Here is a 26494-nt window from a genome sequence, read left to right as displayed (position 1 = left end):
GCTGATTTTTCCCTGGACTGCCGGAGTAGATTAACAGCCATTCAGCCCCATGCCCTTTTCTGCCCCGTATATAAGGAGGAAAGAAAGCCAAGCATTCACTGCTACAGGACAAATAATTTTCACTACCGTAACGATGGGCTGTTGTTTCTAAAACGACTGAACTGACTTACCACCTTGTTTTGTTTCAGGAGGAGGGACACGTTAGCATTCCCAGGAACTGGCTATTCTGTTGTTTGCTTGTATGAAACTTCATTAGTCATATACAACAGGACACATTTCAACCTAAATCTTAGGATCATACCACAAGGCATTATTCTATGCAAGGTATAATGAAGGTGTTTATGCCTCGAGAGTCTTCTTTGTGCTCATGTAGTATAAAAGTGAGACTAGCATGTTCCTCTGCTGACACCCCTTGCAAGTTTAGGCCCACTTGCTGTTTTAATGAAAGTATTAAATCTGGCCTCATGCTTTTCCACCTTGGTTCCTAGTTCGTAGTACACACTGTATATCAGAGTTCAGCCCAACTTCACATTAAAATCATATATATATATATATATATATATATATATATATATATATATATATATATATATATATATATATATATATATAGAGCATCTGACAAGTGAATATAGTGTTATTTTAAGTTATACTCATTGTTTTGACAGAGTGGAAAGGGTGGTGTAATTTGGAGCATTGCAGAACATCATCTCTGGATGAATAACAACCATGGAAGGAGAAAGCGGTGCCCTGGTGGATTGTGGGTAATACCGCGTGCCCTTTATCCCCTTGTTAGGCTAATGCCCTGTCTGGCTTCTCGTTCACTTACTGTATGCTCAATGAAGCAGTTTTGTGCAGGAACTGACAGTGATGCACATAATTAGTACCTTCATTGCCAAATTTTGGCTGCGTTTATAACATCCGAAAGGCATTTGATCACACGTGGAAGGTTTTGGGAAAATGGGTGTTGTTAGAGAGTGAAACTGAGACATTTCATAGCTTTTGACAAGTAGATAATAGAGCTTACAGCCCACGTGTCTTTAATACTCACAAAGACGTTTTCTTCTTGATTGTCATGAGTAATTGTAACCCTCTATTTATGGATTTGGCTTCTGTTCTTTCCTTCTTTTTTATTATTTTGATGTAATTATTGTTTATGTTTTAACAGAGTTATGAATGGCAAAAAAAAGTTTCCACATGAATTTGAGTGTGACTTTGAAGTTAAAAATAGATTTCTGCACTTTGACAGGCTATATATATTCAGTTATGTGTATGATCCGTATGCTGCTATTCCATTGGGTCCTTTTCCCTAAAATTTGTGATTGTTTGATATAATTATTTCATACTTTTCAGGTTCTAATACTTCATTGACATTCATTTGAAAGTTTGAAAGCTATAATTCTTTTTTGCAATAAGAGTATATTGTAGGTTGAGCAGCACAGCGGCAATGGGTACCTCTGTTGGCTCACTTCCTCTGGCTTAGGGGTTTGAATCCATCCTCCTTTTTGGCTATGTGGAGTTTGCATGTTCTCCCCATGTTACATGGGATTCTGGCAGTTTTCCGGGTTCTTCCTGCAGTCCAAAGACATGCAGGAACATTAAAATTGCCCACGGTGTGTTTGAACTCAAAGGTGCAGGTAGTGATTTTGGACCCAATAAAAACGTGTCACATTGGGTCCCCAACCCAGACCAATCCAATTATGTTTCAGGGCCCATATCACTCAGGGACCCATGCGGTCATCGTAACTCCCCCCCAGCCCCCTTTATGGCACCCCTATGTAGACTAACATACTGTCAAGTGTCTACCCCAGGATCCACATGACTTCAGAGGTGGTCAGAAACTGTACCAGGGTTTTAGTGGCATTCATGTTTGGCTTCAAAGGTTTAAGGTCTCTGCAGAACTCTAATGCCACAGCAGGGTCATCACAGAACTGGACCTGGAATTAAAAAAGTCGTCTTTTTAAAAGGAAGGAACTTCATAAGAAAAAATAATCTCCCACTGGAAAAAGACGTGGTGATGTTTTCTCTACAACTGGCCTGGAACGTCCACTTAGTTATGACTAATTTGGCCTGAAGATCAGTACGTTGTGATGTTTTAGCCTGTGCCTGTGAAAAAAAAAAAGGTTTTATAGCATAAATATTTCTGTCAGAATTTCCTACACATTTTTTTACAAACCACCCTGGCCCCCTTCACACCCCAGAAAGTATAAAGACTGTTCCTCAGAGTGCTCTGAATAGGATACGTGCCCAGCAGAAAATGTGCCTGTTTAATTCTTAAAATCCATGTTTGAATCGGCAGGCAGGATCCATACAAGCACATGGGGAGGTGAGTTGCAGTTGGTGTCTGATTCTCAGCCAAGATTCAAAGGGAAATCATACCTCCTACCCAGATGCAACCCACCCCCCCCACCCCGGGCAAAAAAAACACAGTAACTGTTATGAAATTTCCAAGCAGATGTGGTCCAGATAGTCCCCATTTCATCCAGAGCTATGCTGGGTTCTGACTCATTGCATGCTCTGTGGCCATAGTCCCATTCCCCTGATGCATATAGAGAAACCTTTACCAAGACAAGCAGGCTTGGTGCACTGTCCTCAGGGGTTTGTAAGGTGTGGGAGGAGGTGCCTGCTGGAATGAGACCCAAATCTCTTTGTTTTTTTTGAAGAAATGCACGAGTTCCTCACTTGTTAAAAACAAGCAACATGGAAAATAATCGTAGTTCATCAGGGAGACACGGGCGCAGCGAATCAGGATGTAAAAACAGCCTAGCTCACTGCGTAGCTGCGTGGAAGAGCCCGAGGAACACACTGCATGGGAAGCGTATGTAGATGAAAGAAAGATGCTCAATATACTGTGTACCACCACATGTATTTAACATATGTGTATATCCATCCATCCATCCATCCATCCATCTTCCTCCTACCCTGGGCTGAAACCTGTGCTTGGCAATACAGGGTAAAAGGCTGGGATACACTCTGTCTAGGATGATATCTGTATACATAGATAATACAGTGTGCTGCGGATCAGACCTGCGTCCGTACAAAACTGTTCCAAGTCATGTATATTGAGGTCAGGACTCTATCTTGGCCATTATGAAATAAAGATTTTCTATTGTTTGAACTTTTATTCATTTACCCCTTTGTTTTTGCCGGACAATGACCCAACTTCTTTGGAGTTGTAGATCACAGACAGATGCCCTGACATTCTGCTGTAGCATTTCTTTGGAATTTGTTGGTCCCTCGATTATTGTGAGCTGCCCAAACCCCAATGTAGCAAAGCACAACACCATAATACTGTTTTTGGTGTCTATGCAGTGTCTCCAAACATTACCCGGTGTACCAAAAACCTCAACTTCTGTCCTCAGAACATTGTTCCAGTAATTCTATGGAACATCCAGGTGCTCTTTAGCAAATTTTAAATGGGCAGCAGTATTTCTTGAAGAGCACCGGTTTTCATCAAGGTTCACTGGTATACTTATGATATACTCTTACAAACCGATTTCACCAAGAGCCAGAGACGACTACAGATGCTCAGCTGCCATCTTAGGTTTCTTTGTCCCATGTCTGTGGATTCTGTGGTGGCCTTTCTCCTCATCTGGTGTCAATGATGTTGAGTCTCTTTGTCACTGTTGACCGATGGAAGATCAAGTGTTTAGAAATAATTGTATCATCCTATCTAATCTTATGAGCTTTACCCACTTGTTGGGACAGTGAGTGGCTCTTTGGGTTCGGAGTCTGTGTCTGTAACGTCATTGTTTTGAGTCCCCTGTATGGCAGAGTAAATGTATCTCTGTTGGGCCTTGGAGCAAATCCCTTAATCCCAAAAACTGCTCCAGGGCCAGCAGATAAATGGCGGTATCTGTGCTTGAAGCCAAAGCTTCGCTCTCCCCTCTACATGTGTGTTTCTGTATGTCATAGAGACCAAGAAAGGATGTGTGCCAATCAACAAATTCCTATGAAAAGCAACAGTACCTTATACAGCCCTGCTTCTGAGGTTCTCTATAAACTCATTTGATCGAGTCATATTGTGCGTGAGCAGAATTCTGCTGTGAAGAGCTGGTAACATTTTTTTTTTTTTTTAATGAGGCAAAACAGGGCAGTAAACGCACTGAACTGACTGGACTTCCTGACACCAATTTCCTCCTTTTTCAAGTCATAATTATCCTTGCAGTTCACATCATTTTTTTCTACAAATGACCTTGATTATTTAAACCATTTCTTCAATGTACATAATTTATTTATTTTGTATATTCAAGCCTACATATTTATTTTATATTCTGTATGTGCTGGCAATAAATCTCCTTATTGGTTAACAATTATTCTTTTTAGCAGTGTGGCGATTTTTTTTTTTTTACATAAGAGAAAGTCTGGCTACTTCAGTGTTTGAATTATGAATGTAAATTACTTTAGCAATAATGGAAAATGGTGGTCACACTAATGAAGCACCTTTGAATTGAATTGAATTGAGCAGGATAGGGGACTTTATTGGTCAATTTATGAGGTATTTCCATTCCATTACTTTCCATTATAGCATATCATTGATAAAGTCAAAAGAGAAAAAAATACATAAGACCATTTGAAAAACAGAATTTCAGATGTGGTGTCATTAATCATATGTTCATTAGCATCAGTTCGTTCCTGTTTAAGCTCTGATTTATGTGCCTGACTGTAACAAGCTATTTCAAAGTCATTGAAACCGGGTCTTTTTACTTCTTATTATTTAAAATCATTTACAGTATCAGTTGTATTTACATTTGGCTGCAAGTGATCAAAAGCAACACGCATTGAATGTGTATAGATCCTAAGTGGTGATGTACAAAATATGAGGATCGGGCCCTTAATACAATCTGTGAGAGTCACAGGATGGGCCTGTATTAACCTCTATAACAGGTATTAAAGGAGGTCGGAGCCCATACATTATACTTAAATTGGCTTTGCAAATCCTGCTGTCTCTGGATAAGCTGTTGGATGGTGGATGGATGGATGGAAAACCAGATATTTTATCATTTATAGATTTTCCTGAGGATGAAATTATCCAGTATAAACAGGTGTGTTTTTCCTGCCTTTCTGTTGATGTTGTATAGAATTTGGTCAATTTTGTGTTCTTACTTTGGAAATAGCTACAAAAGGACGAAGTCCTCCTGAGGTTAACTTATGAGGGAGCAGAACTCCGAGACCGCAGTTCTGAGTGTAAACCGTCGTCATGGTGTGCCATCCCTTTCACACCTGTTCTTCACCTCTGTGTCTCCACAGTGGGAGAGTGCATTTATTGCAATTTACTGGGAGGCTCTAAGATGGTGATGCCAGCAGGCAAGACGTGTATAAGGACTTTGGGGGGGGGGGGGGGGCGGGGTGGAGGTGAGTGGCTGGCTGTCTGCCCACTCTGTCCTGTTAACAGTGCAGATGATTGGACACCAGCTTTCTGCTGGATTCTGGTTCAGCAGGAGCTGTGGTTACATGTGGTAAGTGTGGGGGTAATAGGGGGGTGTATTTGGGGTATTAATCAGTATAGACTACTGAAGCGTTTGACTCCTAGTGATCCCCCTTAATCCTAGACAGCATAATTAGAGGGCATGAGACCAGGAAGGCTTCAAAGAGGCATGGAGATTACACTGTGCATGAAGCCCTTTGGTTTTTGTATGCTTTCATTTACTATTTTGCTTTAAGTGCCAGGTGACTGAATGAAGCCTCCATCGCTCAAGTTGCCACAGCTCTCTTTGCCTACTGTATCAATCACAGCAGCAGCTCCAGTCTTCATAGGACGGGGATTGGCAGTCTTTTCCGGAAAAGGTCGTTGTATGTGCGGGTGTTCGCCGCAATTTAAGGATTACTAATTGGAGGACTGATTGGCTGAAGAATCCTCACACCTGAGTTTGAACAGCTGACCTAAAGGTCACCCCAAAAAGCTGCACACACACCGGCCCTTTAAGATTGCTCACCCCTGTCATAGGGGGTACTGTGCTCCATAACACTGCATAACTTCATCTGTCAAAATGGCCTGACAGTTACAGCAGCCAGTCAGATTCAACTACCCTTGCCTGGGGCCACGGTGCTGAATTTATACCTCCCAAGCACAGAAATGCAGTTCCGTAAATCAGTCATGGGATCTGTGATGGAGATGATTGTGAGCGACGGTGGCCATCTTGAAAGAGGGCATCTGATAAGGATTTCCTCATTGCACGGTGTCTGGCCAGGTGAATTTTGCCCAGGGGCCTGCGGCATAGTGTCTGTAGGCATGTCTGTGCTGCGTCCTTTGGGCACGCAGCTGCTCCTATCCTGTTTGCAGTGTGCACCATTTGTCCTTTCAGGCTTCTGACCTGACTTCTGTACCCTTGGGGGAGTCGACTACCTGTAACTTTCCGAATTATCAGTGCGAAAGCCGAGAGAGACTTCATGACTCATAACGGGATTAAACCTTAAGGCTTATTTTAAAAACACACAATTATGTACTTGTTTGCTCCATGCAGTTGCTTAAGCCAATTATTATTTGCATTCACCACAAAGTTGCTTTGGATAAAAACAAAAAACTTTGGAATAAGTAAATGTAATTAAATCTAGTCAGGCTAAATATGTTTAAACATTTGAAGTGATTTTTTTTTTGTTTCAGTGCAAAAAAAAAAAAAAAAAGTGTTTCTAATATCCGCCCTGGGTCAGTGTTTGACTGGGCGTGCCGATTCATTCCATTCTATGATTCTCTCACTTAGACTGAATCTCAGAAGTGGTGCATCTGAACTTTTGACTTCACATTTTACCCCGTGAAGGTGCTTATAGCCACTGTTAATTTACTATTGTCACTTGAGACAGATTTTAATTGCTCAGAACTCAGAAATTGAGCTAATATGCTAAGTCTTTCAGTTCTGGGGATGAATGAGAACTGCCATTGGCCTGATTAGCTTAGCTGATGTAAAACTGTGTATTGGTGCTGTAGACCTTATTCATGGTATACAAGCCCCATCATCTTTAATGCCCCATCACCGTCCAACTCTTTATTAAAATGTCACCACCTTCACATATTTTGAGGGACACAAATTAGATGTTTAAAAACCTTGCAGAGGTAAGGATTTTGCTGTAATTCAAATGTTCATCATTGTCAGTTTTCTGTTACATAGATCATCTTTTCAATTACATCAATTTAAATCTGCTCATCTTTTGGAGATTTAGGGGCTAGTGTCTGGAAGGGGGAGGGTGAACCTGAGGGAATACTTTGTTCAGGGCATATGACTTGTGACAGAGAAGCTGTCGCATTTGTGGCGTGAATTAACGGATAGATTCAGAGCTGTTGCATTGACGGATTCCTCTTCAGCAGTCACATTAGGGGTTCAGCTCGAGCTGCCCCGCCAAATCCCATAAAAGCCCAGTGAGATGTTAAATATTATCTTTGGCCTGACATGGAACCAGTCTTATGAGAAATCGCTTCTCATTAGGAAGACGGCAGGCTGTTCAAGCCGCCGCGCTCTACATCACAAACATCACCGGTGTGGATCCTCTTCCTGCCCGGGCAGGATGTCAGCGCCGGGTGGTTGTCTGCTTGACGCAAACAGAAGGGTCTTTTTGGGACCTTCCGTGAGCAGATAGTGTGGTTTGTTTTTCCAGAAGTTTCTTGGAGCTCGTCAACATAATTGGCGTGGAAACAAAAGTGGTGGCAGCAAACTGTAAATAATGAAAGCTGGTAGATAATGGTGTGACTGGATCAGAGCAAGAAGTTGAAGTGACAGGCGTGTTGCATTGTGTTGTAGGCATTCTTTTTACCTTGTTTTCTGCAGCTTTTAGATTAAAAAAATTACTTTATCTGGAAATCCTTGTCCATACTGTACCTCAGTCTTACCAAGGTGGCAAACTCAACAACCAATCAGATTAAGAAGCTGGATTGACCAAAACGTTACAGGCTGCAGACTGGGGAGAGTGTCTGCTCTGCTCTGCCCGTCTGCTCCAAATACAGGGGGGTGCACTGATAACCGTGTGAGAATGAGGAAGGGACATGGGGCTGTATTCTGAGCAGAATCCACACTAAGGTCTCGCCCTCCTGCTTCAGCTCCTGACATCTCGTCAGTGGCATGGATACCGTGGCAGATGTAGGGGGCCCAACATTAGACAGGGGCTCTTGAATACTTAAAAGTTTTGTGTTAAGCTGGGAGCGCAAGGTGACATTATGTCACAGGGCCCAGAATTTCTACGCATGCCCCTGCATCTTGTACTACTTTTCTTTCCCTAACACCATCATACTGTGTGAAGGTTTGAATAGGACACCTTTTTGATATTAACCATGACAAGTGACAGGAGTGAAATACTTTTAAATACTTCAATTTTCATCTGAAGCTCAGTGTAGATGAAATGAACTAGCGCAGGTGTTTTGTTATATACTGCTTATGTTTTTGAGAACTTATTTCCCAAAATATATCAGTAGGTTTGTTTTATCTGTTTACTATGGTATGCTGATGTATTGTAGGTACAGTTATGGTTGCACCTTCCCGGTGGACAGAGAAATGCATGCTGGGAGGAGAATGGTGAATGTTATCTGGCTTGACTACTTTTATTTGAAGCTTATTATCTTGGCTCTTTGATGCTAGAAGTAAATACATTACACGTAAATCTCCTTTGTTGGGAGTAAAGTTTAAACGTACCATTGGTGAGTATGCTAGCAGAGCATTGAAACTTGGGCAAGAAACAGGGAAACCGTGCAAACAGAGTTTCTTAGTTGTACTAAGCTGTACTCTTTCAGTAACATTGATTCGGTGAATGTTACAGTATGTATTCAGAAGACAGCAGTCTGAGCAAACTTATAAAATTAGGTAAAATGGCTGCAAGTATGGCTACTCTTCTCTAGTCTCTCTTCATCTGCTTGGGATAATGCCCCCTCCTCCCTCTCGTTTCAGTAACATGGAGAACGGTGCGATGACAGGCTCTGGTCAGGTGGGGGGCTCTGTTGTGAGCAAGTGGCTGCACGATAAAAGGAATAATTATGTCTGCGAAATGCTACAAATGTAAGCAAAGGATAGTCGGACATATGTGGAGAGAATAAGGTATACAGAGATGAAAGGAGCAAATGACCAAGGAAGCGCACAGAATGGGGGGGGGGGGGGGGAGTCCCCTCTCACCAATCAGTATGCCCACGCTTATGTGAAGAGCTCATGCCTAAAGCCCGACATAATTCCTGCAAAGGAAAGCAAAGAGCCGCAAGGAGGTCAGCACATTCCGCCACAGCTCTGGGCTCTGAGGGCTTTATGACCTTCCACGTCTCCGTGTTTGCTCCCTAATGTCTGCTCCGCTAATTGACCCAGAAGTGCCGCTCTCGCTCTGTGTACAGAGGCCTTTGTTTCCCCTAAAAGGCAGAGCCGTGTAAATAATGCATCGGAGAGCTGGCCTCGCGGTGCGGCTCCATAGCGCCGCTCTTCCCAGCGATCCCGGCTGTTTACACTCCCCGGGAAAGCTGCCGCGAATAGAAGCTCACCGAGGCCTCCATCTCTCAATTACCATCAGCGCTCTCCGTCTTTCTGTCCAGCGCCGGTTTCATGCTGGCGTTAGTCATCGCTGATGTCTTATTCTATTTCTTCTTCTCCACTTGGTGTCCGTGAGGTAAATGAAGTAACCGGCAGAAAAGCGTTTCAAGGAGAGATTCCCGAGCGATGGAGATTTCTCCCCGTCCCCTGATTAAAGTCATGTGCTGCTCTGAGAGTGAACAGTTTCCAAGCTGCTACCCACTCAGTGTCAGCTAGGCCAGCATTAATCTTCACTTTGATTCCTTTGCAGGAGAAAAATGTTACTAAGTAAGTAAAACACTTTCTATATCTTTTAACACATGCCGGCATAACTTGATTGAAACAAACATCCTCTCAGTGACTGCAGGAAACTGATAATTTCATCACGATATGCTGCTCTAGGAAACCATTGAGTTGTACTGATTTACTTTCAAAATCATTACCTGTGGAAAAAGCTGTTTTTTAAAGGATACTTTTGATGACTATGGCCTTTTACTGCAAGTATTAATATCCTGTGATACAAAGATATTTTATAGCTGGTCATCTTTACTGATTGCTTGTTTCTTCTAGACATTATTGCTTTGTGAGAGAATTGGCACTGCGATGTCATTGGCAGAACTGTCCATCTACAGGTGAACAATATCTGCTCAGATTCAACACTCCTGTTTTATTGACTGACTCTAGAATTTGAAGTTAAGTACATGTTAGATTTAAATAGACATTTCAGAACTGTGATAACGTAAAGAATTTATAATGACACAAATCGGGCTCTTGTAGTTTGCATTTTAATTCTGTATCTATCACTCGCACTCTCTGAGTTTCCGTGCTGCATTTGCGGGAGTGCCGTCCTCTGACTCGGTCCCTGGGGAAACAGGAGGCGTGTTTGTTATTGGTTCCTTCCCCGCTCTGTGTAAATCCCCTGCTAGGTGACAGGCTTGGAGTGAAAATACGTGCAAATGCAGAACGGAGAATTAATTACACATGGAAATGAAGCCTTGCTGCTGCTGTAGTCCCTTTTTTCCCCCCCCATACCCCTCAGCCTCTGTAAACACGGATGCACTAATACTGGTACAAAATGAACATGTATGAGTGCAAGTATAGGATGGAATATATTATAAATATTGCTGCTCTGTGAGTCTTCTTTAAATCTTTGGAAAGGAGGGACCAATGGCAAAATTTCCTGGCATTAGTTATTGTTTTCCTTCTAAACACTTCCAAAGCTACATTGTGTGAATGTGTAATGAGGAAATTCGGTGAACAGAATATAACAAGGTATACGATGGGGTCAGTAGCTCTCATAGATTAGCTGGAAATAACATACACATTTTCACTCAGATGCTAATGATAATTAGCTTCTGATGATGCCGCTTAAACCAGCAGTGAGTCACAGGGATAACTGGCAGCGAATCGTGGTTCATGTCTTAGTGTAGTCACCTTGTCAGCCAATCACAGGCCTATTTACTCGGGTTTTCTCCACTTAGTACAGGCCACATGGTGCAGTTACGTACGTGGCTAAGCAGGTGGAGCGATCGGTAAGGAATGCTGGAGCGAGCATGGCGGGCTGGCGTGCCACAGACCCTCTGGCTGTGCCCCCTGCTGCCATCCTGAGGCCAGCATCCCCCCCCCCACCATCTCACAATCTTTGTCGCGTGTAACATGAGAGGGAGTGTCTGACCACCTGGCAGAAATTTCTTGGTTCAAGTCTCAGACTAGAAGCCCTTTGCCCCACGATGCCAACACCAGTCTAAAAGTAGCTTGTATTATTAAACACAGAAGGCGACTCATAGCGTTTGCTATCACAGCCGGGGTTCTGCAGATTTCCAAGTCTTTTTCCTTATGCCTTGTCATTTTTCTGTTTGTCCAACGGTGGTATTGGCACAGTTTAATGGTCATTTTCTATTACCTTTTTGTGTACAGTGCAGAATCTGTGTTTTTTTTTTTTCCTGCAATCTGGGCCCGGGACCGAACTGGAATTTTTCTCCATGTCTGGAGAGAAGCAAATGGGTGGGAAAAATATTCCTCAGAGTGTAGCTGTAAATCCAGCCCTGGAGCATGCTCCCGGTCACAGCCGAGTGGAGCTGAGGTAATGGGTTCTGAGGCTCCGCCCGCTGTACCCTCGGGGTTCTTCTCTGGGAAATCAATACCTTCACTCGCTGTAATAATTTAACTCCCGGTATGAAATCCCTGTTAAGTTATTTACCAAAAATTTCAATACATGTTTGAAACTCAAACCCAGGAAGGTTGTTTATCTGGGTTCCCCCAAGCATAACCTCCCCCATGTACCCCGTAAGATTCATGTAGGCCGCTGTGTCTAATCGACGTCCTCTGCATGGAGCCCGTTAAACGATGCACATTGTTGCACAGTGGGGACTGAGTTGAACCAAAGTTCTTCAAGGGTACCTACCCCATTTCCAAGGAATTTGTCCTGAATTGGCTCACCAAATATCCACCTGTAAATCAGATATGTAAGATGTAAAATATCAAGACATGGTAGGAGAACCTTCTAGAAAGCACTGTAGATATAACATGCTTTGGAGGAGGTTTGAAATGTCCAGTCCTCCTGTAACCATTTAGTGTTCAGCTTGGGAACATCACTCCACCCCTCCTCATTGCATAATGGAGATATTATCACTCCTGCTGTACAGGAACTCAGCCCCAAGAAATCAGTTTTCCTAGAGTTTTTGATTAGTTTTATGAAGGTGTATTTGTACTGATAAATTTATGCCCCTTAAAATAATAGATTGCCAAATATAATTATGATCAATTAATTATTTAATCCCCTAGAAAAGCTCATAGGCCCAGAACAATTAAATTAATCAATTCCTTAAGTTGAATACTAATTTGTACTTTTGTTTGAGGTCCACAAAGGAACCAAATTAAGTTAGCTTACATGTTTAACCTTCCGTCTGTACTAGAGCCCTTTGATTTAGTTTTAATTGTATCAATCAACAGTAACTGGGCTTTGTAGGATGATAGGCATTGTTTTCCTGCGATGATTAATGTGCTGATTGTTATTTTAGTTCATTACAAGCACAAGTCATATCCCACTTCAGCTGCCTATCCCTTTACTGATTAAAGTATGGAGCAGTCACATGACAATGCTAGCTAAGCAAATTACAAGCACCTGGGTGCAGCTGGTCACACATAACTTTTTCTGGTAATGCTTTATATTAACTCCACCTTCATAATGCCATTATAATGTATCCATAGAACATTCAGTGCATCTGCAAGATATATTCATCATGCATCCATAAAACATTGCATAACATAAGCAGCGTGTAAGTATACCATAACAACCTAACATACCTTAACACCATTAATATACATTACTAACAAACATTATAACACTTGTTTTTAATGTTCATTACAGCTAGGATGTCTTATTCATTAAAAGTATCATGGATGCATTATGAAGGTGCATTTAAATGTAAAGCATTACCCTTTTTTTGTTGGAAATATTGTTCCTTTGCACAAAGCTTGATATATGCCCTGCACCCAAGAAACATATACATACAAAAACATACATTTCTGTTATGCTGAATGATTATTAGGATATGTAGTGTGTACTGTAAAGCCTTTAAAAGTGCTTTACAGTATGCTGATCTATGTTTCATTTTTGCCGTTTAAAACTGTAACTGTTGCATTAGATGTAATTACTTCCTGGTAGAGCTGAGGATGCTGTTACATTACAACAATCTTCCTACAAGCCTATAATTTATTTATTCCTTGAGCCTGCCCCAGGAAGCCTGGGGTACGAGTCACTGACACGCAAACAGAGTGTTGCAACAGAAGAGAAGTGTAGAAATTGCATAGAAATAGAACTGAAGACACCAGAATAGCATTCATTGCTTCTATAAGCTATTATTACTGTTTTGTGCAGACTTTGTAGCACTTTTTGTAACTGGAAAATAATGTAACACATTTATCTGTTTCATAAAAGACAGATTAATTGCTTGTACATAAATATCATACATCTTTCTCATTAAAACAAATAACACTACTAGCACTTCAGCTTTATATATCTAATAACTTCATTTGATATTATTTAAGTTGATACCGTAAAAATAAGTTGACTCTAGTGCATAAATACCAAATATGCAGATGGGATCAAACCCGCAATCGTGGAAGTGTGACAGCTAGCACTATTGGCTAAAGCATCGTGCCTTCCACTTGTGGCAAATAAAGCTTAAAATAAGACTTGTGGTGTGTTCTTTCTGTAAATCGGCCAGGTCAGCAATCTTACCACGCTACAGACTGAGCATCCGTGTGGTTTTAGCGTGCCCTGCGGCTGACCCTTCCACACTGTCCGGATTCGGCTGGTACGGTCTGCAACAATGAAGACGTCAACAGCTCTCCCTGCTGAAAGCAGGAGACTTGGGAGGCTGCAATTTCATTGTCATACCTTTCTATTTGCCACCCCCACCCCCCCCACCACTACCACTCATTATTGTCAATACAACTGAGGCCATATAAAGCTGGAGACTTCGGGGGATTACACCCCCACCGAGATATTGACCTGATATTTCAGAAATCCTGTCAGCTCGCCTTCGCTGGTCAGGGGAAGATTTATTTGTCTGCTGAAGGTGCACACATCCATAAGGATGGTCCCGAGATGAAATATGTGTGTTTGTGTGCATTTCAGTTGAGGGGAGTCAGCTGTTGTGGCGAAATACAAAGGGTGTTGATAATAAGGTAATGGAGATCTGATGGCCTGTATCTGCCCGCTTTTGGACACTCAGACTCAATCTGTAATGCGGTTACCATCGATTCTTACTTGGCACTTACAGTGTAGGACCGTCAAATCTATCAGGCATCGCCGTTATTCCTCAGATAAATGTAATCACTTTATAATTAGGAAATATACCGCATCTGCTTTTTAAATTTTGCTCCAGAACCATTTTTTCTGCTATTGAATAGATGTATATAATATGGTGAATAGAAGCTCAAATAGCCTCGAAGTATGTTAAGTATCTCCGTATCCTGCAGGAAATCTTAGTTGGCCTTCGTCCAGATGGTTCCGCGGTCGACAATGGCTTCCCTGGCAGGGCAGTTCATGAATTCTCCTGATGATGTATAAAATCGTCTGAAAACGGCACTGGACTGTTGACTCACAGTCCCAGGTGTTTTATCAAAGAGTGATATGATGTGGATAGAATTTAGGCTCTCGGAGACCGGGACGTGCGGAGCCGGGGGGGAGCTCACTGCACCCCCAGTGTGTGGGCCGAGATCCTTTCCTCAAATAAGATAGCAAAGTGCCTTCTGACCAATGCGGGGGGGGGAGTAGTTTGTAAATAAAGTCTCATGTGTTTACAGGAGGCTTAATTCATAAAAGAGATGAATATTTATTTGTTATTTTGCAAAGCTTTTCGAAGGATGATCCTCGATGCAGAGGGATTATTAATCATTATTATTGATTATGTATTGATAATGATGATTATATAATAATAATGAGTCTGGCTTCCGCAGGCTTCAGTAACTGAAGGCCTTTGTGTGTTTGTCTGCTTTCCCTAGGAACCACGGTGATGACAATGACAGCTTACGATGCGGACGACCCCAGCACGGAAAACGCGGTGCTGCGTTACTTCATTACCAAGCAATCCCCCGACAAGCCCTCCCCCAACATGTTCTACATCGACCCCGAGAGGGGTGACATCGTCACGGTGATCTCACCCACGCTGCTGGACAGAGAGGTAGGCGTCGCACTCCCTCGATACTGGTGCAGAGAGGGGAGCCAACATTCAGACCTTAGACTCCCAGAATGCTGTGAGGTGCAATAAGTAGCACTGTTTTTTTTTGTGGAGTGTGGAAATATATGCTGGTGCTGGTGCACCTGCTGTTATCTTCATTAAAGGGGCCAGACGCAAGGCAGGCCATGTCCCTGTGCCCGCATGCTAATGAGCAATATGGGGAAGAGTGTGATTGCAGTTTGCAATCGGATGCAGAAACATCGATTTGTGATGCTTGCGGGAGGGATAATATTAGCCATTGTCAGACGTTTAGAGCGTGGTTCACTGACGTGACGCAAACGCCGCCAACCATCAGCAGGGCAGAAAACCATCTGTTGGGTCTTCTGTCATCGTTCTCGGGTGATTGAATTGTCAATAGCAAATTGACAGCGGGATTAGTCAGGTTGTCAGGCCAGATAGTGATATTAATGTTTCTGACATGATTCTGTCATTGGACTCCTTATTCTCCTTGGATATGTCCTGGGTACATTGTGTATTGCAGTTTCAAAAATGTCCAAATATCCAATGACAGTTTTTTTTTATTATTATTATTATTTTGTTTTGGTTGAGGACTGGTGTTGTGTTTGTGCGTATTATTTGTTGATGGGTAAGGGATGCATCCAGAGAGATTTCTATGGTGTTACTAGGCGACCAGTGTTTATTTTATGATTTTACAATTTTATTTTACTACTGATATTCCAGGTACGTTGGCTCACATCCATGCTGAATGAAGGCATGTTGCTAGGTAACAGGGCCTGGTATTAGCCGAAAGTGGTCAATGAAGACGATGCCGTCTATCTCTGTCATTAATCAGGCCAAAGGCAGGCACAGATCAGGAGGACTAGGACCCAAAAAAACATTAGCAACAAGATAACTTATAGGTCCTGTTCAAGGGATTAAAAGCCGCCCCCACAAACCCCCAACTTCTTTAATTTATCAGACACAGCTGAGTTTAGGCTCCTGCTCCCCAGGCCAGGCTGGGTGTAAGCCCCTGCCTGCAAGCTAAGATTAGTGGCTGTCTAGTTAGAAACAGAGAGAGGTGAGGATAGGTTCTGCACCATGGTGCAGACACACATTTCTCCTCTTTATGTGGGATGGTAATTCTGAGAAAATTGGAAAATCAATATAGTCACATTGAAATCGAGTTGATTTTCCCTCTAGGTTTTCTTCTCTCGCCTCCTCGGCATTAAGCTCTGTTTAGATATGCACATTTATTTCCGAAAGATTACCTCTTCCCCGGCTCTCCATCCGCGTGGCGCCAATCCCGTCCATCGCAGAAGCATAGCTGGATTCCCGACAGCTAATACCGTAATGATGAAAGTGATTTTCGTACAGATGTGACGCGTCATCCTGCTAATGTGTTTGGCGCCGCGACGTGAACAGGAGTTTCCCCCAGGATTCGGAAGCACCGATTGCGAGGCGTCCCGCTGCGAGCCATTGCCATCCACAGAGGGAGGGAGCATGGTTTCTCCAGGTTGTTGACTTTGGGGTAAAGGGGAGGGGCAGACCTTTTGGAAGGTTCATACTGTAGGGCGTACCTAGGCCTTCGGATCCTTGGTTTCTCTTATACAGTATCAGATGTAGATTGTCCCCCATTTCATATCTGGTTTTGCATTGCTTGAGGCCAAAGCAACAAAACCGTCTCTCTTGTGTACCCACACACACAGTCCCACACACAATTTTGGACACTACTACTGTGGTACCAAGCTCTAGAGACTCAATTCAGTCATATGGCTTCAGCCTTTAGCAGTATTTTTATGTTGTAGGTCATTTATCTATGTGTGTGTGTGTGTGTGTGTGTCTTCTAGTGTGCCTGTGTGTTCATGGTTATGTCCTTAGTTGCATTGATTGTGATGTCACATTTATGGCAACTGTACAAAGGATGGTGGATATAATGTTGGCTGGTCACGCAATGCTTTACCTCCAGATGCATTATCCAATTCCTGTCACATGATGTCAACCATCTGTCTTTCCCTTGACTCCCTCCCCCCCGCCCCATACATACACACATATATATAGACCACCTCCTACTCTTCCGAACATCACATGCCTGTAACAGGTGCTCCCAGAGCCTCGGATAGTGCTCACAATCTGTTGTGTGTGTGAGTGTGCATGCAGGTGCGAGTGTGTATCTGTATGTGAAGCCTGTGTGTGTGTTTGTGTGTGTGTGTGGATTATGTTTATATTAAATTGTGGTGACCAAAGACCAAATGTTCATCATTATGTAATAAAAACCTGTTATTTTTCAGGTCCCCACAAAGATTTGTGAATGCAATCTAAAAATGCCAAAAGTCTTGTATTTTGTCTAGTTATTATGGTTAAGGTTAGGGTTGGGTAGGGGTTAAAGACTTCATGTTGGGATTAGAGTATTCCCCACAAAGATATAATTACAAACCTGTGTGTGTATGTGAAGCCTGTGTGTGTGTGAGGTCTGGGTAAATATGTGTGTGTGTGAGACCTGTGCATGTGTGTGTGTGTGTGTGTGCGTGTGTGTGTGTGTGTGCGCATGCATGCTTTCATATGTGTGTGTGAGAAGCTCATGTGCGACTGAGGATTGTCTCCTGCATCTGTACGCACATGAGTCTCGGTGAGGGGGCCGTGTGGTTTGTGCTTACCAGCGACACGCTGTGCATGGACTGTGTTGATTAGTCCCTCTGCAGTCTGAGCTCTCGTTCTGGGCTTGTTAGCAGCTGCTTAGCGGAGGGGGGGCGTTTGGGAGGGGAGGGTTAGCCATGACACTGTGCTCAGTTCAGCATCTCATGTCTAATTAAGCAAACATCCTTTATTCCAGCTTTGCTTAGCCCTCAGGCCCCAAAACACACAGCGGGCCAGACACAGGAGCCTGGCTGCTAACTGCTAACTGCTCCCCTCGCACAGGGCGATGCTTAGCGACTCCGCCACCACTGCTTTTCTTGCGAGGTCCTGTCTGAGGACTCGGCGGGACCCATGGGAAACCGAGGTCACCAGATCCAGACTAATGAGCCGGGCACTGAAGGTCCCGAGACGCATGGGCGTCATGTAGCGCGCTCATGTGGGCGTCATGTAGCGCGCTCATGTGGGCGTCATGTAGCGCGCTCATGTGGGCGTCATGTAGCGCGCTCATGTGGGCGTCATGTAGCGCGCTCATGTGGGCGTCATGTAGCGCGCTCATGTGGGCGTCATGTAACGCGCTCATGTGGGCGTCATGTAGCATGCTCTCCGCCCTGCATTTTGCCAACTGGAGGACAAACAACAAAAGAAATTGCGATGAAGGTCCAATTGCAGGGCCTCTGCTCGCATTAGGGTGAACTCGACGAGACACCGGCCCTGTAAGATGGCGCTCTGGTGACTGTCCAGAAAATACGTCAGCCAAATGATGAACACAGAGCCGCTAATCTTCCTTTGGTTCTCACCACCAAACAGTCTCTGAATAGCTCTGTGTGCTCCCCTCCATCGCTGTTAATGGAGCTGTTCCTCTCACGATCATCTCACAGCCTCTGCCTACGGCCAGGGGTTAGCAGGGATCAAGCAGAGCGCTGAGTAGCTTGCCCCTAGGGCCCACTGTCCTCAATCTTGGGCCCAGCGGACCTGCAATGTTTGTGTTTTTCCGGCTAAACACTTAATCAGTCCGCTTGGACTGATATTTTCTTCTTCCCCGCTGCAGGCTTCCACTTGGCCTTTCCGGACAGTGACATACATACATATACATCTGAAATGAACGTGTTTTTTTTTTTTTTGCAGTAACAGCACTGATCAAGGGAAAAATTTCCCCTGGTTTATTTTTGTTGGAGTGTGACTAACGACCTAGTAATATCAGAGGAATTAGTTCTCAGATAATTGATTGTTTTATTGTAGAACAATTAGTTTACCCAACAACAAATCAGTCACATTGATGAATATTAATTTCTCTAATTTAAGGAAAATTTGGGGTTGGGAGTTTCTCACTGGGGGGTGTTTTTTTAAAATACATCACAGCTGGCTCTGTTAAGACACGTGCAGACTGAACTCTCAGCTGCGTCATACTGTAAGAGCCTCTCCAAATGTTTCATTACAATAGGTTTTCTTATTTGTTTAGACTTTACTTCTGTGTTTGCAGAATCTTTTTGTTTTGCTGCCTCACTAATAGCACAGCGCCCCCCCTGGGACTGGAGCTGTAATGTTTTTGCACATAGCCAGCGCATGGTGCGCTGTTCTCTCGGCGCGAGGCGGACTCGGCAGGGCGACACGGACAGACATCCCGCTCGCCCATCTGCTCCCCCGCTTCTGCCCACTCCGCCCAATCACTCTCCTCCTAATTGGACTTTGCCAGAACAGTGTGGTGGCAGAACGCCCTGGCTTCCGCTGCGGCAAGGGGCCACAGCATTGACCCTTTGTCTAGATCTCCGACGGCCAGAGGTGGAGCGCAGGCAGCACATTTTACCCAGCATGACAGAAGATATCCCTGGGCTGCGTGTTTAGTATCACGGGAGGTTTATCCCAGCCAGACTCCATGTGCTCTCAGATTTTTGGCCAATGCTGATAACCTATACATTTTTGTCAGATCTTACTGAAACCGATAACCATTTAACTTTTGAGATACAGAAATCTGTAATAAAACCTGTGACGTTACTTCTTAAGATCCCGTGAATGTTGCAAACACATCATGTACTGCAGGCAGTCACATGTCAGCAAAGCAGCGTTGACTAGGTACAGTACACTGTGATGAGGTTCTAAGTGGTGAACAAACCAATGAAATCCCTCGTTCCTCCACTATCGAAAATGGCTGATCGTCCAATGCAATCATCTCTATTATTTTTCTAGTTATATCTTTAGCTCTGGTGCTGCCAATTTCGAACATGAACTAAAGTCTAAGTATCAGCCTGCAATATTGTCCCATACTGATACATGAGACCACTGCCATGATTTTTAATGATCGTCGCCAGATACCAATATGTCAACCAATATATTGTGTATCTCTGCTCTTAGAGGTTTTGCTTTCATTGTGATAATTCCTGTTGCCATGAGGTGATCCTTGACTATTGACCCGTTTCTTGTCCGTTGTGCGTTTGCTTGCCTTTGCCAAATATCACTATGTCGTCCATGCCAGAACATTCTCTGAGTTCATCCATCGAGGTTGGGGATGTTCCACTGGTACCCAGTGATAGGAAACCCTAAAAGGCAGATTGGTTGGAGTGTAACCAGAATCTGAAGGAAAGGCATATTCAGGGGCGGGCCCACAGGGGCACTGACCCCAACTGAAAACTGATTGGTCCCTGGAGTACCCCATCACTGATGCAAAAAAAATTCATTGGCTATTCATAAGGTTGGCCCCTCTGTATTAATTAAAACCCTTCTTACGCTCCCCACCTTGAAAAAATCTTGGAATCGCCCCTGTTCCGAAAAAGGCCTTGCATAGCTCTGTGGCTCGCACACCTCACCCCGCACACCTCACCCTGCACACTTTCCACACTGGAGCGTGACAGGTGCCACGTGGCGGCAGGGTGATGGAAGAGCTGTCTAACTGTGCTGTTGCTAGTCCACTCTAATTCTGCTCCTGGCAGCTAATGCTATTGCCTAAGCAGCTACCTAATTCTCTTCTTGTAATCGCAGGCCTGTCCGGGGATCGATCGTCGAGGAACCCCCAACACCCCCCCCACCCCACCCCAGGCTGTCTCACATGACCATCTTAAAAATCAATGCCATCACGAAGGGGTCTTTCAGCAGCCGCTCTTAGCTTTAGTCCCTCCTCACTAATGGGTTGTAGGTGCCAGCGCGGGACCCTTTCGTTTGTCCGCCCGTGAATCGATGTGCTTATTAAAGGCGGGCGACATTCGGGGCTGGCTTTCCCCTCTTTGGCCGATAATGAAATGAGTGGGGGGGGGGGGTAGGTATCACAGAAACAAAAGGCGAGACTGGGTCACAGGGTCACGGGAAATGTGGAGATAGAAACTCTGATTCTCTGCTGCCATCCTTTCTGTTTAATTCCAACCGTCTCCTTCACAGAAGTAATATCTGATTATGGTAAAAAATACTGATTAGAGAAAACATACTTAGACAAATGTGGCATAATAAGTGACGTGCAATTAAACAAAACATTGGACAAACAAGACACAAATATATTGGAAAACTACTTTAGAACTATACTGAATGAATTCAGTATAAACGTTATGTACAGATATATAGAAATGTATCTCTTATTGGTGATGTACAGATACATAGAAATGTATCTCTTATTGGTACAGATACATAGAAATGTATCTCTTATTGGTGATGTACTGTACAGATACATAGAAATGTATCTCTTATTGGTAAAAGGATCTGGTACTGATACAGATGCATCTCCCAACAATAACAGGGCTGATTTTGTTAACATTTGGGCACTTGTCACTAGGGGGGTCAGTGACAAATGCCCCCCCACCACTCTAGGTGACATTTTGCCTGGGGGGTCCAGAATTCCTAACTGCACCCCTGCCTCGGACCATGCGGTTTAAGGACTCCCATTGGCTATCATGTTCTCCCCCACCATTCTGTCCGACGGATGCCTCCACACCACCGTCTGCTGTCCAGAGGAATCACCAGGGGGGCAGTATCACAGGCGATGCACCCTGCTTCCAGTGGGGGTCCTACTGCTAAATGCCCCTCCTTCCTCACCCGGTACAGTCCAAGCAGACATACAATTACTGGCAGGTCACTTCATTGCTGCGGCATTTGGCATGGCAATCGGTGGAGCCGGAAACGGCCCCTGAATTAGGCCCTCGCTGCTGGTGCCCCAGTTCACTGGCACACACCAGCTCACTGGTGCCCCGGCTCACTGGCGCGCACCAGCTCACTGGTGCCCCGGCTCACTGGCACACACCAGCTCACTGATGCCCCGGTTCACTGGCGCCCCCCCCCCCTTGTTCTACTGCACGCTTCCCAGCCAGGCCCCTAATCTGATCCTCCACCGTAATTGAATGTCAGTCATCACATAATGATTCTCTTCAGCTTTCAATTAGCATGTCTGTCCCCGGCACTGTGACACTGACTCCTCTTGTGGGGGGTGGGGTGGGGGGGCGGGGGTTGTTATATATATTTACTTTTGCAGTTAGGAGAGAGTTATTAGACTAGGTAATCTAAATGCAAATAATCAAGTGAATGTATTGGGGGGAGTTATTTAGCATTTCCTGCTGATTTGATATGCACTTCACTGTATCAGCTGCCTTTGTTCTGTCATTATTGTCCACAGATCGGGGCTCTTCGACTCTAAAACAGATTTGTGGTGATTTGGAATTTTGGGGGTGGTGGTGGGGGGGGGGGAGGTGTCTGGGTGTCCGATGGGATGATCTCTCCAGGGGGAGGCGCTGAGCCCTGCCTGCCTTTAATGAAATCGGGGGTACGTATCGGGCTGAGAAAAAAAAATCATAATATCAAGCTGCCGTCCAGAAGCTCGGAGGCTCATCCCTCATGCAGAACTTCAGAGAGTGCCGGGCGCCGAGTCCCAGCTTAGCCCAGATGATGAAATGTTACAGAAACCGTTCACGATAGGCACCGCCAATTGATGCGGTCGGATGGAGACGTGGCCGGGGCGCCCTCAGGGGGGTGCTGCCGCACGGCCGTCACAAGTAGACGGGGGGGGCATCAGCCTTGGTCTCCTCTTCTGTATCTGGGGAGGCTACACATAACAAATTTACTTTGTCACCCCAGCTGCTCCCATGACCAAAGTGTACATTGACCCCCTGTGTTATTTGCAAAATGGTTTGTATCACCCAGTGTTAGCTTTAGCACGTTAGCTTGTCTGGAGACTGCTTTCTGTTTTCCGACGGGTGCGTATAAGGAACAGAACACTTAGCTTACATGTCAGTATCCCTCATTACAAGTCATCACCTTCCCGTTTCTTTGATGTACTTCTGGCTTTCGTTCAGTGTAGTAACTGGCATTACATTCTTCTTCTGTCACGATTTTTTAACCTCTTCATAAAAAAAAAAATCCTTGATTTAAATTCATAACTCCACCATCTACCAGACAGTGTTGAAATAGAACTATGTTTAAACAATTTGTGATGCCTTTTTCTGGACTTGAAGCGAATGATTTTTCTTCAGAGCATAAGTGCTATTAGCATTACATCTGTCATTTCTTTAAATTAGTTGCTTACTCCAATTATGGTGTTAATTTAGCACTGAGTTAACCACGTTATCTATAGATATTTTACAGAGCATTATTAATTCCCGAGCTAAATCATACGTTTGGACAAGGTGATTGAGGTTAAATCACAGCTAATCAGCATCTGTGAAATAGCCCCATAATTTCAAAATTACAGTCGATGTGTTTCCTTTGCCAGTAGTTGATGATTCACTTATCCTGGCTTGCAGGGGGCTGTTGGTGTGTGTGTGTGTGTGTGTGTGTGTGTGTGTGTGTGTGAGCGGGTTTACCTATCCTTATGGAGACATAATGTCCCCATAACGTGATAAATATCCGTTTTTTTTCCCTTATGGGGACTGGTTTCCTGGTCCCCATAAGGAAAAACTCTATTTTATAAAAATTGGTGACTGCTATGAAAAAACTAAAAATGCAAAAACTCTTGTATTTTGTTTGGTTACTTATGGTTATGGTTAGGGTAGGGTAGGGGTTAAGGTTGTCATAGTTAGCTTTAGCATTTTTCCCATTGAAATGAATGAGCGGTCCCCATAAGGATATGTATACCCTACAAGTGCGTGTGTGTGTGTGTGTGTGTGTGTGTGCTTGACTCCTTTGGTCTTAATGTTCTATCAGAACTGGGCCTCTGATCTGTTGATTCTGAAAAGTTCTCTTCTATCATAATAATAATAATAATATTAACACATTAGATTTACGCAGTGTTCTTAAAACTCAAAGACCCCAACAATATTAAAATATCATGCTCAGAATTCTGTCCTATGAGAGATTAGGGCCAAAGACAAACGCCCCTAATCATGCAGTCAGTTCCTGACTCAAATCACAGTCCCCACATACCCAGGGCCTCGTGAGCCCCATACACACCAGTCATACATAGACAGCATCATGTCCCTGGCAGGTTTGTTTTTCTCGCACGACATGTGACAGCCTGAGGAGATGTGGCCAGTCGTTTTGTGAAACACCCCCCAGCTGGCATGTAGACTCTGCCTCTCTGAGCTGTGCTCATTAGGACTTTGATTGGACTTTGTGATCAGGGTCGACACAGAGCGATGAAATTCCCCCAGTTTTGTCCTGTCCTCTCCATTACGGTGCTGTCCACTCGCGTTAGAAAGAAAATGAGATTTGGCTAATTAATTAGATTCCCAAGCGCTAAAGATGGAGATTACGTCCAGTGAAGGTTAGACATGTCACTGTCGGCCTCCTCAGCCACGGAGCCTTCTAGATAAATGGAACCATACGGGAGTGATGGTGAAAAAAGTGCAGATGGTACTCTTTATCTTTTTATTAATTGAGTGGTGCAGGTTGGCATGGTCGCTGAAGGTGCTGCAGGAGACGGGACGGAGGAGATCGATATCTTCCCCAAAGAGCACTTCAAAGTCAGGAGAAGAGGGATGAGGGAGTGGGAGGGAGAGAGAGAGAGAGAGCGTGAATTTTAACACCTGCTCGTTTTGTCAAAGGATATATGCAGTAGCGTGTGGAAGTCTCAGGTTGCCAAGGAAAATTATCATTAAATTACGTTTATGTTGCTAAAACCATTGCTAGTACCCCATTCAGCTGATCGATGCTTTATGAAGGTAATTAATTAATTAAGTTAATAAGATGAGCTGGAACTGAAATTTAATGCATACATGGAATGGCTGGGGGGGCCTGAGGAGAGGTTGGGGAACCAAGGTGGTGTGGATCTAGCCATCAAACAAGGTATCCAGAACTGTCTGGAGAACAGAACAGATGAAAGTCTTTGTACCTTTTTTTCCATTATATTTCCATTTGTTAAATTGGATTATTTTCTGAGCAAATCTTAACTGACTACCTAGATAAATATGTTTAAACATTGATCCATTTCCTTCCCAGTTTTGTATGTTTCTTTTGACAAAAATGGATATATAAAAATTCTTAGGCAGGCAAAGAAAATGACATTTAAATGATCTTCATGTTGATGTTAAACTATGACGTTATGTCTAAAAGTATGTCAGGTTATGCTTTCCTTACACCAAACGACTTTTCAAGCATTTTCACTGTCGCAGACAAATTTCCAGCCTCGGAATAAAATCATGAGATGTTCCCCGTCATCTCAGTCATTTAAGTCAGTCATTTTCTTGTCTTGATGTTCTGATAAAATTAGTCATATTTAATATTATCATAAGTCTTTAGTCTTGGCTCATGCAAGTAGTGATGTGGACATTGTCACCAGTAAATAGGTGAGCTCTCCAGCATGACACAGGAAGCAGCAAAGCGGGAACATGCACTCAGATAGGGTTGGTAGACAGAGGAGACCCTGAAATAACAGTAGGGACACAGTACAGTATTTCCAGTACATAGGTGCAGTATTTTGAATTCGGGTTGCACTGCATTTTCGCAGCACTTTAGAGTTACTATTCTGTTTTGCACTACTTCATGCTTTTGTGCAGTTCTGTTTTTCTATACAAAGAAAGGTTGAATGAATATGCCTACACAAGAATTATCCCTGCTATATTCTGTGTAAAGTAAAGGCACAGCAGTGAAGCATTCTCTACAGTGCAAAGGTACAGTGAAATCAAAAGGAATCTATTTGCAGTCTCGCAAATACTGACCCTGCAAGATCCACAGTCTTTGCAAGATCATAGTCTGTGGCAAAAAAACAACTCCCTGACTAATGACACATTGTCTTTAGATGTGAGAGGGTATCAGATTTTTGTCTTTAAAAAGCCTTTCTGAGTCTTTCGAAAGTCTTATACTCTATGGTTAACATTAGTCATTTCAAAGCTCTCCTAAAGTCACTACAATATTTTCACTGACTGCCAATATACTTTTTGACACAACCGTTACCACTTTATTGGGCTAATAAATACCTCAATGCATTATTTAGCTATTTCGATTGATTGATTGATTGATGCATTGATGAACTGATTGTTAAATTTAATGAATACATGGAATGGCTGGGGTGCCACTGAGGAGAGGTTTGGGAACTCGAACAGTATTCTTCTTGCCATCCAAGAAGATATCCGTGACTTTTTGAAGAACAGATGAAATTCTTGTTTGTTTCCATTCTGTTACTGTTAATTTGCATATGATCTAATGTTAAAGTGTGTGCAAATCTGAGCAAATATACACTTACTTCCCAGGTAAATACCTATAAACATTTTCTTTCACTGCCTACGACTTTTGCACAGTACAGTACATACATATGTGGCACAGGTTCTGGTACTCTTCTACTTCCACAAAAAAGTT

General features: G+C 43.6%; 1 protein-coding gene across 1 annotated transcript in view; it reads left to right on the top strand.

Annotated features, from left to right (window-relative positions):
- cdh13 (cadherin 13, H-cadherin (heart)) overlaps window positions 1–26494 on the top strand; it is a 327823-nt gene that overhangs the window by 205397 nt on the left and 95932 nt on the right. The window contains exon 7 of the mRNA XM_072698600.1: window positions 14985–15163. Coding sequence (XP_072554701.1) covers window positions 14985–15163 — 179 coding nt within the window. The remainder of the gene's footprint in view (window positions 1–14984; window positions 15164–26494) is intronic.

Source organism: Paramormyrops kingsleyae, chromosome 13 (genome assembly GCF_048594095.1).
Source record: "Paramormyrops kingsleyae isolate MSU_618 chromosome 13, PKINGS_0.4, whole genome shotgun sequence".
Lineage (NCBI taxonomy): Eukaryota > Metazoa > Chordata > Actinopteri > Osteoglossiformes > Mormyridae > Paramormyrops > Paramormyrops kingsleyae.
This window is presented reverse-complemented; position numbering and strand designations above follow the sequence as displayed.